Source organism: Furipterus horrens, unplaced genomic scaffold (assembly GCF_987537825.1).
Source record: "Furipterus horrens unplaced genomic scaffold, mFurHor1.1.pri manual_scaffold_1, whole genome shotgun sequence".
NCBI classification, from domain to species: domain Eukaryota; kingdom Metazoa; phylum Chordata; class Mammalia; order Chiroptera; family Furipteridae; genus Furipterus; species Furipterus horrens.
The window spans coordinates 76505780-76519150 of record NW_028327171.1 but is presented as its reverse complement, the minus strand read 5'-3'; the positions used below and the strand labels follow the sequence as shown (position 1 = coordinate 76519150).

The window sequence follows — 13371 nt, the reverse complement described above, 5'->3', positions numbered from 1 at the left end:
ATTACCAAAACTTGGAAATAACTAAATGTCCTTCAACATCTGAATGGATAAATAAACTCTGGTACATCCAGACAAGGAAATATTATTTAATACTAAAAGAAAATGAGCCATCAAGCTGGAAAAAAAAAGAAAAAAAAAGACATGGAGAAACCTTAAATATACAGTATTGAGAAAGAAGCCATTTTGAGAAGGCTACATGTATGATTCCGACTAGGTGATATTCTGAAAAGGCAAGACTATGAAGACAGTAAAAAGATCGGTGCTTTCCAGAGGTGGGGGTCAGAAAGAAAGATGAATAGACAGCGCACAGAGAGATATTTACAGCAGTGAAAATACTCTGTATAATACTATAATGATGGATATGTCATTATATACTTGTCCAAACCCATAGAAAATATAACACCAAGAATGAACCGTAAAATGAACTGGGAACTTTGGGTGATCATGATGTGTCAGTGTAGGTTCAACCTTGGTAAAAATGTACTATTCTGGTGAGTAATATGACATGTACATGTGGGAGCAGGGGGAATATGGAAAATGTCTGTACCTCCCTCTCAATTTTGCTGTAAATATAAAATTGCTCTAAAAAATGAAGTCTCAAAAACAAACCTAACACTCCAAATTTAATTTAACACAATTATTTCATTAAAACACAAACCTTGAACATTTACACTAGCAATTACTGGTGCATGATCATTTTCTTTTTTAACCGTTAGGTCTTAGAACCTACTATTGTTCCTTTCTTAACATTTTTACATAACTTTAAAAAATATATAAAGTCCAAATCTCTGCTAACCGATTCTACTTCTGTTCCCCATCTTATTTCAATTTCTGTATTAGGAACACTTACCAGATACAATACATATCCCCATTCTGGAGCTGTGGAATAAGAAAAGATTCACAGAGTTGCAAGGCTAGCATAGTTTTGCCTTCTTTTTCAGTGTTACAGATGATATCAATTCCACTCTTACAATCAGTTTTCAATAAATGCTATAAGAGGAAAAGAAAAATCAGTTCATATCATTAAAAATACCTAAAAAGCTAGCTGCAGTAAATGTTTAAACATTCAGAAGAAATCAGATGTCTAGTTTTCTTCTATGAAGGCAATGATGAATTGTACAGAAAAATTCTCATGGTTTTGTAGTTTTACTATATAGAACCTACAGTTTACAATTACTACTTTTAATGTGCATACTTGTAGGTAAGTAGGGTCCATATTAGGAAGATTCTTTCATCTTGAAAAAACAAAATAACAGACATGAAAATTTAATTTTTTAATATTTTATTTAAAAGGCAAAATCATAGTGCTTCTCAGTTTTTATTTGACCTCTTCTCTGTAACACCAGAAACCCAACATAAATAATGCTTATTAATTAATGTTTTGTTAATTTCATCATTTGTTTATATCAGATTTTGTCTAATTCAACATGAGCTTAAAGAATGGTGCCAAAGAGAACAAATCTGGATAATGTAATCTAAAAACCTTTGGCACTAATGTAAAAGGAATTTAACAAGAATGGGCTACATTATTATTATTATTTTAATTGTAAGTTTAAAATAATGATAGGCAAACAAAATCTTAAACAATACCTCCCGAAATAGCTGATCTTCTATAGGTGACATAAATAGACAAGTGAAGAGTGCTTGATGGAAATATAAGTCTTTGCTGAGTTCTGGGTGATTTATACAAGATTTAATAAGAGCCATTGCTTCAGGTATGCGTTCACAAGCAATTAGGTATCTGGCACGTAGTTCAAAGAAGAGTGGATTTTCAGAACTTAAGTATTTGTTCACTAAGTTAAAAACAGAACAGACTCGTATTACTCTCAAGAAAATAGTCTCTCATACTCTTGATTGTTGTTTGAAACTTTATCACCAATACATGGCACCTAATTAGATTAACCAGTTAATTAAATAGCATTTTCTTAGAGTTTGTGAAAAGAATATACAATTATATGATTGGAAATTGGAAAGAAGAGTGACAACAAAACAGTGCTCAAGAAATATCTGTTGATATCTTCTCAGTCTAAAAAGCAAAAAACAAACAAACAAAAACCCTGAAATATTCTTTTTTCAGTTCACTAATATGTTAAAATGTTTCAAATAACATGGACTCTGGAATTTCTAGCCTAAGATTATGTACTTCACCTTCTTAGTGCTCAATATTTTCATTACTATTAACGTGAAAAGGCTGAATTCTAATTTGTCATTAAAACCACATTAATTCAGATTAATTGGAGAAATCTGAGATAATGAAAAAGTTAAATCATAAAAGAAATATATTTTATTACTTTTCAACAAATAGCCAAAAGGACTGCTTTTTATATGTTTATGTATCACTAAGAATAATTACTAAAAATAACTGCTTTTACACAATTTAAAGATATACAAACACCTTTATCTTCATAAGTTTATTTAGACCTAACAACAACCTTATGACAGGTATCATAGTATTTGTTTTATAGATCACAAAACTGAATCTTAGAGAGGTCAAATGACTTGCCCAAGGATAAAAATTAAGTGGCAAAGCAGGAACTGGAACCTGTATTCCATGATTTTGGACCCAAATGCATTTTAATTAGTTATATATGTTAATCATTAGCTCCTAAAATGCTGATGAGTGATGTTTCATATGGGTTTCAACATTTGCCTTGCAATTCTGTTTCCAGTGTATGATAAACACTGATTTGTACAGTTAATGCAAAGATAAACTTTAGTCTTTACCCTAATGATCACCAACTAGAGAGGAGTCATCCATATTAATGAGGCTCTCTAGAGCAGCTTTTTCCAGAGTGAGGTATGTCAGTTTAAGTATGAAAGGGCTATATCTGTGTATGAAGAACTATACATACATATATTAAGGTCATCAGCCCTCACAGTACTCAAATGTTTTATTCTAGCTCCTACTCAGAGAAGCCGAAAAGCACTCCCAAAAGCCCAAACTTTCTTCTCCCCTTTTTATTCCTTTTGAAGCTCTTTGTCTACCCACTGTCCCCTCTAGCCTCATTCTCCAGTCTTCTCGGTTTCCTTCAGTCTGTCACCCTTGTCTTATCTGTACTGACTATACCTTTCCTTAATTATCCAACTCTCCTCAGTTCCAGCTGCCGCCCTCTTCAGTTATTTGATTCCTTCCCCAGTCTCCTTTGTATCTCTTGGGTATATACCACTGTCCCATATATACCTTAGCCCTTTCCTCCTAGTCTTGTCATACCTCCTATAAAACCCCACCACTTTGCACTACTTGCTCTTAAGCCCAAGAATCATAGCTCCTTCTCCACTAAACTCTACTCACAGTTCATGCCCACCCTTACCCTGGGATAGATGGAAAGATTATAACCTGCTCAGCACAATCTGTAGTGTGAAGTGTCTTTCTCATCAAACCAAGGTTTAAATGGTTCCAGAGCTGGGAGTTCTTGTCTTTTCCCTTTGTCCATCTTATAATTGCACTACAGAAGCTCTCTACATGGTTTCAAAGTTTTCCACAGTTTTGTGTTTATTCACTACTGCTTAGCTTACTTTCTAGGTTTTGATGCTCAAAAATTATCTGTGGCTCAGGAATAATGTGTGCGTGTGTGTGTGCGTTTTAAGAATTAACTAGAAGCAGTTGACAGAGCCTCCTTCTTCAAAAGAAAATTTTGGCCCACAGTAACCACTGTGCATCCAGGTTTGAGAGAAGGTGATGTCAAAAAAGTATGTAGGTGATAAGGGGATAAGAGAAAATTTAACTTCTATTAATGGATGAAGTTTGGGAAATACTGCCCTACAGTATTTGTAACTGAAACTTACTAATTTAGTTAGTCACTCATTCACTTATACAGTCATCATGTGGTCATTCATTCAGTCAACATACACCTATACCTAGCACTGGGCTAGATATAGGATATACAGTAATGGTGACAAACATATACCTGGACTAGGTATAGGATAAACACATATCCTATACCTAGCACTGGGCTAGGTATATACAGTAGTGGTGACAAAAAATGGATGAGTACCAGCCCTCAGTTTCTTATATGAGGGAGGGAGATCTCATGTGCTTAAGCAGGATTTTGTTTTTGGTTTGGTTTGGTTTTAAAAGGGTGTTCCTATATAAATAGACTTTTAAAATATAACTGAAAAGATAAAAACAAATGTAAGTAACATCTTTACAGTAAATGTATTAACACTCTGAATTCCCACTAGAATGAGAAATTACTAGAAATAAATGTACCTAAGTCTAGTGCCAAAAGTCACGCTTAGGGCGGGTTAGTACAACCAATTAAACATACTTCATGTGAAAATAAATAACTCTTACTTAATAGTATAAAATAAAGAAAAATCACTATTTCTGCTCTAGTTAGAAAGTGAAATTGTGTTTGCTTCTCACAAATGTTGGCTTTGATTTTAAGTCTCCTGAAGTACCTATCTCCTGAGATGCTGGCTGGGCTTTAAGAACAGCTTGCAACACTGGATCTTCCCATGGGCCACCATCTCTAATGATTCGAGTCACCAGTTCCAGATTCACATTTCCATATCTGCGGAGGTGATTCTGGCATTCCTAGGAGAGAAAAATCATTTTGGCTTTATGAATTTAAAGGGGTTAAGAACTAAACTTGATCATCATTGTCAATAAAATGACTGATGGCCAATGAGGCAGCTATTAAATTATAAAAGAGAGAGGACTGCTGAGTAACCTAAGTAGGGTGGCAAAGCCCCATTAGTACACAAATCAACTTTAATGCCAAAGGTTACACAGTTTGTATATAATTGGACTTAGGAGATCCCATTATAATAGGGATAAAGTGTAACCTAAGGAAAAAACTTAAGGGATGCATCATTTCTAGAAAGAGAATCAAGTTGCAAAAACATAAGAAAAAAAGTTAAGGGATGCATCATTTCTAGGAGAAGAACCAGGTTGCAAAAATATAAAACTTAAATGCTCACTTAAATTTATGTGAGGGCTCATGGATTTCTGTTAACAGGGCAGGCAAAAGCCCTGACAATGAAGGGGTTAGTGGGGTCCAATGCAGACTCTGGTTCACAGGTAGAGCTAGGTGCCCTGCCCCAATCCCAAATGTAAAATCTTAGTTGTAGAAGATGGCTGAAAGATGAAAATTCTATTCCACTTTATTGTGTAAGTACATTTGTAGTCTTGGGATGAAGAAATGACAGGCTGAAGGAATTAATCCAACCTATAATATGAAGACCTTGCACTGGGTTTGAGATAAAAATGAATGTATTGATAAGTTGGGCATTAACTAATAATTTGTCTATGAATATTCTGAGATTAAAAAAAGATATTTGAAATGTTTTTAGAGAATCTGACTTGTAATAATATGAATTCTGTAACAAGTTAAATCTGTAAGCAATGTTTAGTATTTAGGAGAGCGTGGTTTACTGAATTTATAAATTTTATTTATTAGATTTAGATTTACAAGATTTAATTGGTAATGTTTTTTGATTCATTGCTTTGTTCAATGTTGTGTTTTAAAATGTTTCAGGGTATTTAATTTAGTAATTTAAAAATATTAACTGAGGGCCTAATGAAGTTAATACATTTAATTTTTAAGTGCATAAATTGAGTTTAAAGCCTTAAGAAAACACTAGGTATTAAAACTGGCAATGTTAAAAATTTGAATAAATTGCACATCAATTAAAACAAACAATTGTCAGAATTTCTTTCTGTGCTCAAAAAATAGAAAAAGCCTTCAGACATTAAAAATTAGTAACAGTTATAATGCAAAGCTCCAGGATAAAACAATATACAGGGGTGGACAAAAGTAGGTTTACAGTTGTGAGTACATGAAACACAGAGTTTATTCTTGTGTTATTAATTATTGTATTATTTATTTGTATTAAAACTATAAACCTACTTTTGCCCACCCCTGTATATAGTCACAAGTTTTACTTATTGGCTAAATCACCAGGCTACATACTTGAAGTGACAATGAACACTCTGCTTTTATTAAATTGTCATGTTCTTTCATCATTTGAACATTCCAAAGTGCTATCTGTATGTCACTTCACATTCCTTGTTAAAATACACTAGAGGTTTTGTTTTATAAGAGAGCAAGGCAATAGGAGAAATCAAATTTCAAGATAAAGAATCATCTGGTCAAAAAAGTCAGAGGATTCTTAACTCAAACATGAAAATAAGTGTCATCTAAAAGTCATTTAGGACATTCCCAAATTAAAAAGAGAAAGCAAGTAAGCAAACGAAAACCCTATAAACAATGGGCAAGTTACTTAACCTCTCTGTGCTCTTTCAGTTAACTCCTCTGCAAAGAAAAAAAAAAAAGGAAAAAAAAACTAAAAACACCACCTTCATAGGATTGTTGTGAGGATTAAATAATAAGTAGTAGTGAAAAGTGCTTGGTACAGTGCCCGGCATATAGTAAGCACCTAATAAATGCTAGCTATTATTTTTTCCAGCATATTTTAGCATTTTGAATAAATATTTTATTTTAGGACACCTAATTGCCTCAGCATAAAATTAATTTCTACATTTCCGTGTGTCAGCACGTTATAGCACTCAAAAAATAAGATACAAGTTATTGATCAGCTATGCTTTTTTTTAAGCACATGGAACCTAGTAATGATCTGTGGCAACAGCTGCATGGTTAAAAACAATCATCAATTTCAAACCTCAAAGTCAACAAACTCCTAAATTACACTAGACACACATATTGGTGCCCCTAAAATACAAGCTGGCTTTTGGTCCAATCAAAGCACAAGAAATAAGGTGAGGTGGATGCTAGTCCCTGAATCACTGGTGAGCGTTAAGTAATGCTGCTGAGCCCTTAGACATCTCATCTTTCTAACTGTATTAGGCTAAGTCAGGCACCAATAATACAGCCATTAACACTGTGGGACCTAGAACTGGACTTAGACAGAAGTCAAGATATAGTGATATAGATCTATTGCTATTTTCCTAAAGGTGGCTAAAAATAAGAAACACTTGGAGGTCTTGTTAAAAAACAAATTCCCATGCCTCAGTTCAAACCTACTGAAATGAAATTTCTAGGGGAAAGCCCTGATGATCTATCTGTAACTCTAAGAAGTCTTATCCCACTGTCAATTTTGGCATACTTTTTTGATTGTACCTCCTACAGTTAGTGTGTACTTTCATAAATATTCATACTATAAGTTATATACTTGTATTCCCATCAATCCTTCCATTAAAAATTAGTAAATTAGCTTAGATTCATTTTTCTAAGATAAAAATGATAAATATGTGGGTTTTTTTGTATGTGTATGAACTTCTTGAGTCAAGTACACCATTTTTTGGAGGGCACTTCTATAAGAAATAGCTTTGGGCAGGAAAGAAAGATTAAATAAACATTTCATTTTGTTCTATTTAAGAAGGCACAGGATGAAAGAGAACAAATAAGTTGTTAAGTATCTTTTGGCTCCGCCTTCCTTAAATAGTATAGAGGTTTTTTTTGGATGACATTCAATCTAAAAGCCTTCAAAGTGAAAAAGGAAGCAATGAAATCACTATAGAATTCACAGTTTACTTCTCTGTAGTATATATACATATTGTGGTCTTTCTTTTTCTTTAACAGTGTTTACTTAATTAAAGATTTGTACCTGTATATTAATCTAATCCTTTACTAAGTCATCTGTCTGCTGTCATTGATACCCACTGTACTGTGCTAAATACAGGAGTAGGCAAAAGTAGGTCTACAGGTGTTCATATAGAAAAAGACAATAATTAATAAGTAATACAAGAATAAACTTTTTCTTATACTCACAACTGTAAACCTACTTTTTTGCCCACCACAAATAATTCCCTGAGAAATTTCCATTCAGCCTTATGTCACTGCCTCACTCTTGTTTTGGAATCAATGTGGCGTGGGCTTAACGTTTTATTTTATAAGATTTTTCTTCCCTGAACTCATTGTCCCTTTGCTGAACTCTAGCTGGCCAGTAGAACATGTCTGTGAAGCTGCAGTTCACAGTTCTGGCCATTCTGCATACTTGATCTGAACCCCTTGCCAGCTTACCAAAGGATAAAAGTCTTACTGCTCCAACTTTATATTTAAGGGCCTCGGGATTTACCTACGTACTCATTCAGCTGTTACGTATCATGAAATCTTTTCTCTAGTCAGGTCTCTTCCATGTCTCTCAAATTCATCTTCTACTTTCTTGCCTATGCTTATTCTCATATCATGTTTTTCCCCCTGCAACTTCCTGTAAACCCATCTAAATCTTTCTTTAAATCCATCTAAAACTTCCTGTAAACCTAACTAAATCCTTTCCTATCTTTCCATAGTACTACTTTTTCCTGAGAGGCCTCCACCAGCTGCTTAATCCATAATAAATTTAATTCCTTCTCCTGCAGTACCGAAAATCTCTACCAGTCCACTCTTCTGGTGTTTATCATATAAGAGAAAAGTCTTGCTTTATTTAGTGTTAACATCTTACTTCCTAGGTAGTTAAAAGCTTCTTCATACGGAGTCAGGAAAGGAAAGATGTACCAAAGTTATTATTCTCAATAATAACTTTTTAAATCAAAGTAAGGTTTTATGGAAATATGTGTAAGTAGAAGCACTATGCAATATCTGTCTTATTTTTAACAAAATACAGGTTTCAGAGTAAAATTATAGAATACCACAGTCATGTTCATTCATATGCAAATTACTGAAATCAAAGCAAAAATATAAAAAGGTCTTTAATTTGGTTAATTTTATAAAAACAGAGCCTTTAAAATACAATGAAATATTTACAATATTTTGAAGTGAAATGAGAATGATCATGATATCTTTTATTATCATTTTCATCGGTTATCTTCTAACAAAGCACTTCAAAAGTTGTAAAATTTAAAGATGTGATGCAGTTTTCTTTTACAAAAAGAAAATTATCACAAATTTGCGATTCTTTTCTGTGGTTACATTCCTAAGAAGTATTTGCCCAATGTTTTAGAAAAAATAAACTCTGAATTTTGCCCATATAAAGACAGTATAACAATGAAAAAGTTACTGCTTTTCAAAACAAAGTTCTTATGAAGAAAATCATTTTAAATATAGAAGTGTTTACATCATTACATCACTGTTGTTGCGGACAATCAAGGTCACCTACAGCCCTTACTGGTGTGGCTCAGTTGGTTGGGAGCCCTTCTGCAAAGTGAAGGGTCACCGGTTTGATTCCTGGTTAGGGCATGAGCCTGGGTTGCACATTTGGTCCCTGGTGGCTGGGGCACATACGAAAGGCAACTGATCAATGTTTCCCTCTCACATTGATGTTTTTTTTCCTTCTCTTCCTTCCTCCCTTCCCCACATCTCTAAAAATAAATAAATAAACTAAAATTTGCTGTTGAAAAAATCTTTCAACAGGGTCATTTTCAATTAATTTGTTAAAAATGGTTAGTATTCAAGAGAACATGGACTTCAAGAACAATGAAAATTTAATACCTCAAATTTCAACAAAACTCTAAAAATTTGGTGAAAGTCATTTAAAACTGACAATCATAATTTAGAAATTAAAATTTTTCCATGTGGATCTACCAAAGGTATTTTTTTCACTTATGATAGCTATTAAAACCAAGTATCAAAGTAAACTAAACTTAAAATCAGACTCTGAATTATATGATCAAGCATTACAATTTTTCAAAAATAAAGCATATTCGATCACACTGGTATCATTAAAGTTTTTACACTGTTAAATATTATTTTCATCCTTATAAAATATATTTTTATGTTTTATAATGTACATAGTACATGTACATAAATAACAAATATACATATATTGGGGATATGTGCTCAGACTTAAAAAAATCTGGATCGGTAAGATATCAGAAGTCTGGAAACTCCTGGTTTTAGGTATTACTTGTATTTATATTTGTGTTTAGAATCAGATATAAAACTCATCTTCTGTTGATCCTAATGTCATGTCAGTTTTTTTAACATCTCCTTATCTGCTCTTCCTTGCCACTTCTATAGGCTTATACTCTCATCTAGGCTTTCATCTGCTATCACTCAATAACCACAATAAAGTTTCTTATTCTACCCTTTCTCTTAATAGGGCAGTTTTTAGGTTTTAAAAAGTTGGACTATGAAGTATTTAAATTAGTAGTATAAATAAACCATTTTTATACCTATTCTTTTGACATATACATTATTGTAAACACATAGTTATTACATTATTTCATTTAATAGATTAGGGAATACTGGAAAGAATGTTGGGTTGAGAGTAAGACCCTGGTCCTTGTTCTGCTTCTAGAAACCTCACCTCCACTGGAGCTTGATTTTCTGATATGTAAAATAAGGGATTATTGGATTAAATAATTTCTGAGGTGACTCCCAGTCCAAAATTATAAAAATGCATGAATAGCTATAAATTAGACATATTTGATTTTTAAAAATAACTAAATTATGTACTTAGAGTGAGCTATTTAATATATCCCTTATGTGACTTCTGAAAAATGGATATCTAAATTATGTAATTGGTTATGTGTTTAATAAACATAATTACATTTTTATACATTTAAAAAATCTCGGTAATAAACATAAATGTTAGTTAAATTAGCAATCAGTTTTATCTGCGGGGGAAGCTAATCATAAATATTGTAAAACTATCAAGTGAGACCACAGTTAAATTTCAAAATTAACTGGTGGTTGCCATGCTAATGAAAGCACATCCCTCCATTAACATTTTTAAATAAGTAATGAAATAATATGGCCAACAGAGAAGTGCAATTGTTATACTTTTAATCTGTAAGACAGAGCCTAAAGCAAGAATTAAGGTGTATGGAAAGGTTTGAGCACAAATTCCTACACAAAGAAATAAATATAAAATCTAATTCAGCAGAAAGAGAACTGGAGTCAGTCAAGAGAACAGGTCACAGTCAGTACAAATTAGGCAAGTTACTTAATCTCCAATAAATATTGTTGAATAGATGAATGAATGAATCTCTCTGGTCCTCAGTTTCATCATTTATTAAAAAATTAGATTGCCCTCTACAGTTCTTGAAAGCTAAATTTTCTATGACCTAATATTTTATCTGGGAAAATATAAACTACTCCAAACACTAGCATGCTGATAATTCTATTTACTGTGTATCAATATTAGGACACTACAAAATTGGCTTTCAGTGAACAATGAATGCCTCACTAATCCTGATGTGCTTTCAGAGCTAGTTTCAAAGTGTTAATCCTATCACTGATTTTGAAGGCACTTATATGCCTGCTCCTGACAACACAAGACTTCAAGATGCTCAGAATATAAGATCTTTATGATCAGATACTGTGGTATGGAATAACTATTAATGCACACTGATGTACAGTACTCTCTTTTAGATGACTGTTGTTCCATGTGTCACTCACCTTTCTGAAATGTAGAACCTACTAATGCTGACAGCCCTGTCTTTTGGATGCTTTCATTCGGTCTCTTAAGCTTAAATGTCTCAAGTTTATTTATTACATAGTATTTTAAGCTTGAAATAACTCAGGCTCTCATGTCCCTTCACAGTGATTATAAAACCTCAACAGTTGAATTAAGATGTTTCCTTCTCAAACAAATTATTTTTTAAAAAGTACAGAAAAAGTGAAAATATTTCTGAGGTCATGATATATAAGAATTATTTTGTTGGGAAGATACAGGTGAGCTGGAGCATGGTGGGCACGGGCCTGGTGGTGGCTGGAGAGATGGTGGTGGATGCACTGCTGTATTTTGTAAAAGGTTATGAAGTGCCTGGTGTGCAAGAAGCGGCTGCAGCGCTGGTGGAGGAGGAAACTTGCAGGTACCAATCTACAATAAGAGCTACCTGAGCTAACAGACAGCGCCAGATTATTCTTCTTTTGAGACTGACATAATGAGAAATGAATCTGAAAGATTGGCTGCTGGACAACCAATTGAATTGCTCGGCATGAAACGACAGGAACTTCCAGCCCCTTCTTCAGGTCAGAAGAACTACATCACTGCATGGCAAGAGTGTGTAAACAATTCTATGGCCTAGTTAGAGCACCAAGCAATTCGAATTGAGAATCTGGAACTAATGTCGCAACATGGATGCAATGCCTGGAAAAGTATATAATGAAAATCTAGTTCATATTATTGAACATGCACAAAAAGAGCTCCAGAAGTTAAGGAAACATATTCAAGATTTAAACTGGCAGCGACAGAACATGCAACTCACATCTGGATCTAAGTTAAGAGAAATGGAGTCAAATTGGGTATCCCTGGTCAGTAAGAATTATGAGATTGAAAGAACTATTGTGGAATTAGAAAATGAAGTCTTTCAAATGAAGCAGCAGCATGGAGAGGCCAACAAAGAAAACACGCGAGAAGACTTCTGAAAAGACAAATTAATTTGGTGGATAAAAAGGAAGGCAGGTTGGGCTTTTACAGACGATCAGACTATGAAGGACAACATCATCTTATGGAAATCATCAGTGGTGTTTAGAAACCATAAAAAGTGGACTGTTACAATCTCTTTGTATATTAACAAAATACAAAATTTCAACTAGTATTGTTTTGCCATTAAAAATATCTTGAGACTTTCAAAATAATACGACTTTAGAATGATGTATGATAGAATTAATCTTTAGTCACTTAGACCATATTTTGTATTCAAGAGATCTTTGCTGAAAAATTTCAACATGTACAAGAAGTTGGAAACTTTGAGTTTATATATTTCTCAAATAAAGAGAGAGTTCTACACAAATTCTTGATTATCAAGCAAGACTTAAGAAATAAAAACTTAATTAAAAAAAGAATTATTTTGTCAATATATCACCCCGGGCAAGGGAAACAACGGAAAAAGTAAACAAATGAAACTACATCAAATTAAAAACTTCTGCACAGCAAAAGATGCCACCAACAAAATAAAAAGGGAACCCACTGTAAGGGAGAACATATTTTCTAATGATACCTCAGACAAGGGGTTAATTTCCAAAACAGAGAAAGAATTTACACGACTCAACACCAGTAAGACAAACAATCCAATTTCAAAATGGGCAGAAGACCTGAATAGACATTCTCCAAAGAGGACATCCAGATGGACAATAGATATGAAAAAATGCTCAACATCACTAAATCATCATAGAGATGAAATTAAATTGCAATGAGGTACTACCTCACACCTGCCAGAATGGCTATCATCAATAAATTCCTCTTCTGTTGAAAAACTCCCTAGACAGTATCTATTTATGCTGGCATTTGTTATAAAAGTCATTGTCAGCCTGATTATATTTTTTCCTTTGTGGAAAGCTTATTTGTTCGACACGAGTCCTGCATTTGTGGAACTTTCCTTTATCCTGAAAATCAAAGACTATAACAAGATATGGCTGCATATATCTTTGAATTGAAAATTAATTTTTAGAGACCATTTCCTTCATTGATTTTGGTTTTTCCTGGAGCTAATCTGCTGTTGATTGCCTTTATTACACTTTT

The 13371-nt window shown here is 33.3% G+C and overlaps 1 protein-coding gene and 1 pseudogene across 2 annotated transcripts in view; one reads left to right on the top strand and one right to left on the bottom strand.

The window, feature by feature from the left end:
• The window catches only part of ZNF654 (zinc finger protein 654), an 82754-nt gene that overhangs the window by 17309 nt on the left and 52074 nt on the right, over nt 1-13371 (bottom strand). For both annotated transcript variants that reach the window (XM_090275986.1, XM_090275979.1), the window contains exons 4-6: nt 4402-4537; nt 1591-1793; nt 851-990 (exon numbers count right to left, since the gene is read on the bottom strand). In XM_090275986.1, coding sequence (XP_090132112.1) covers nt 851-990; nt 1591-1793; nt 4402-4537 — 479 coding nt within the window. The remainder of the gene's footprint in view (nt 1-850; nt 991-1590; nt 1794-4401; nt 4538-13371) is intronic.
• Nucleotides 11592-12275, top strand: LOC150021320 (pre-mRNA-splicing factor SPF27 pseudogene; annotated as a pseudogene).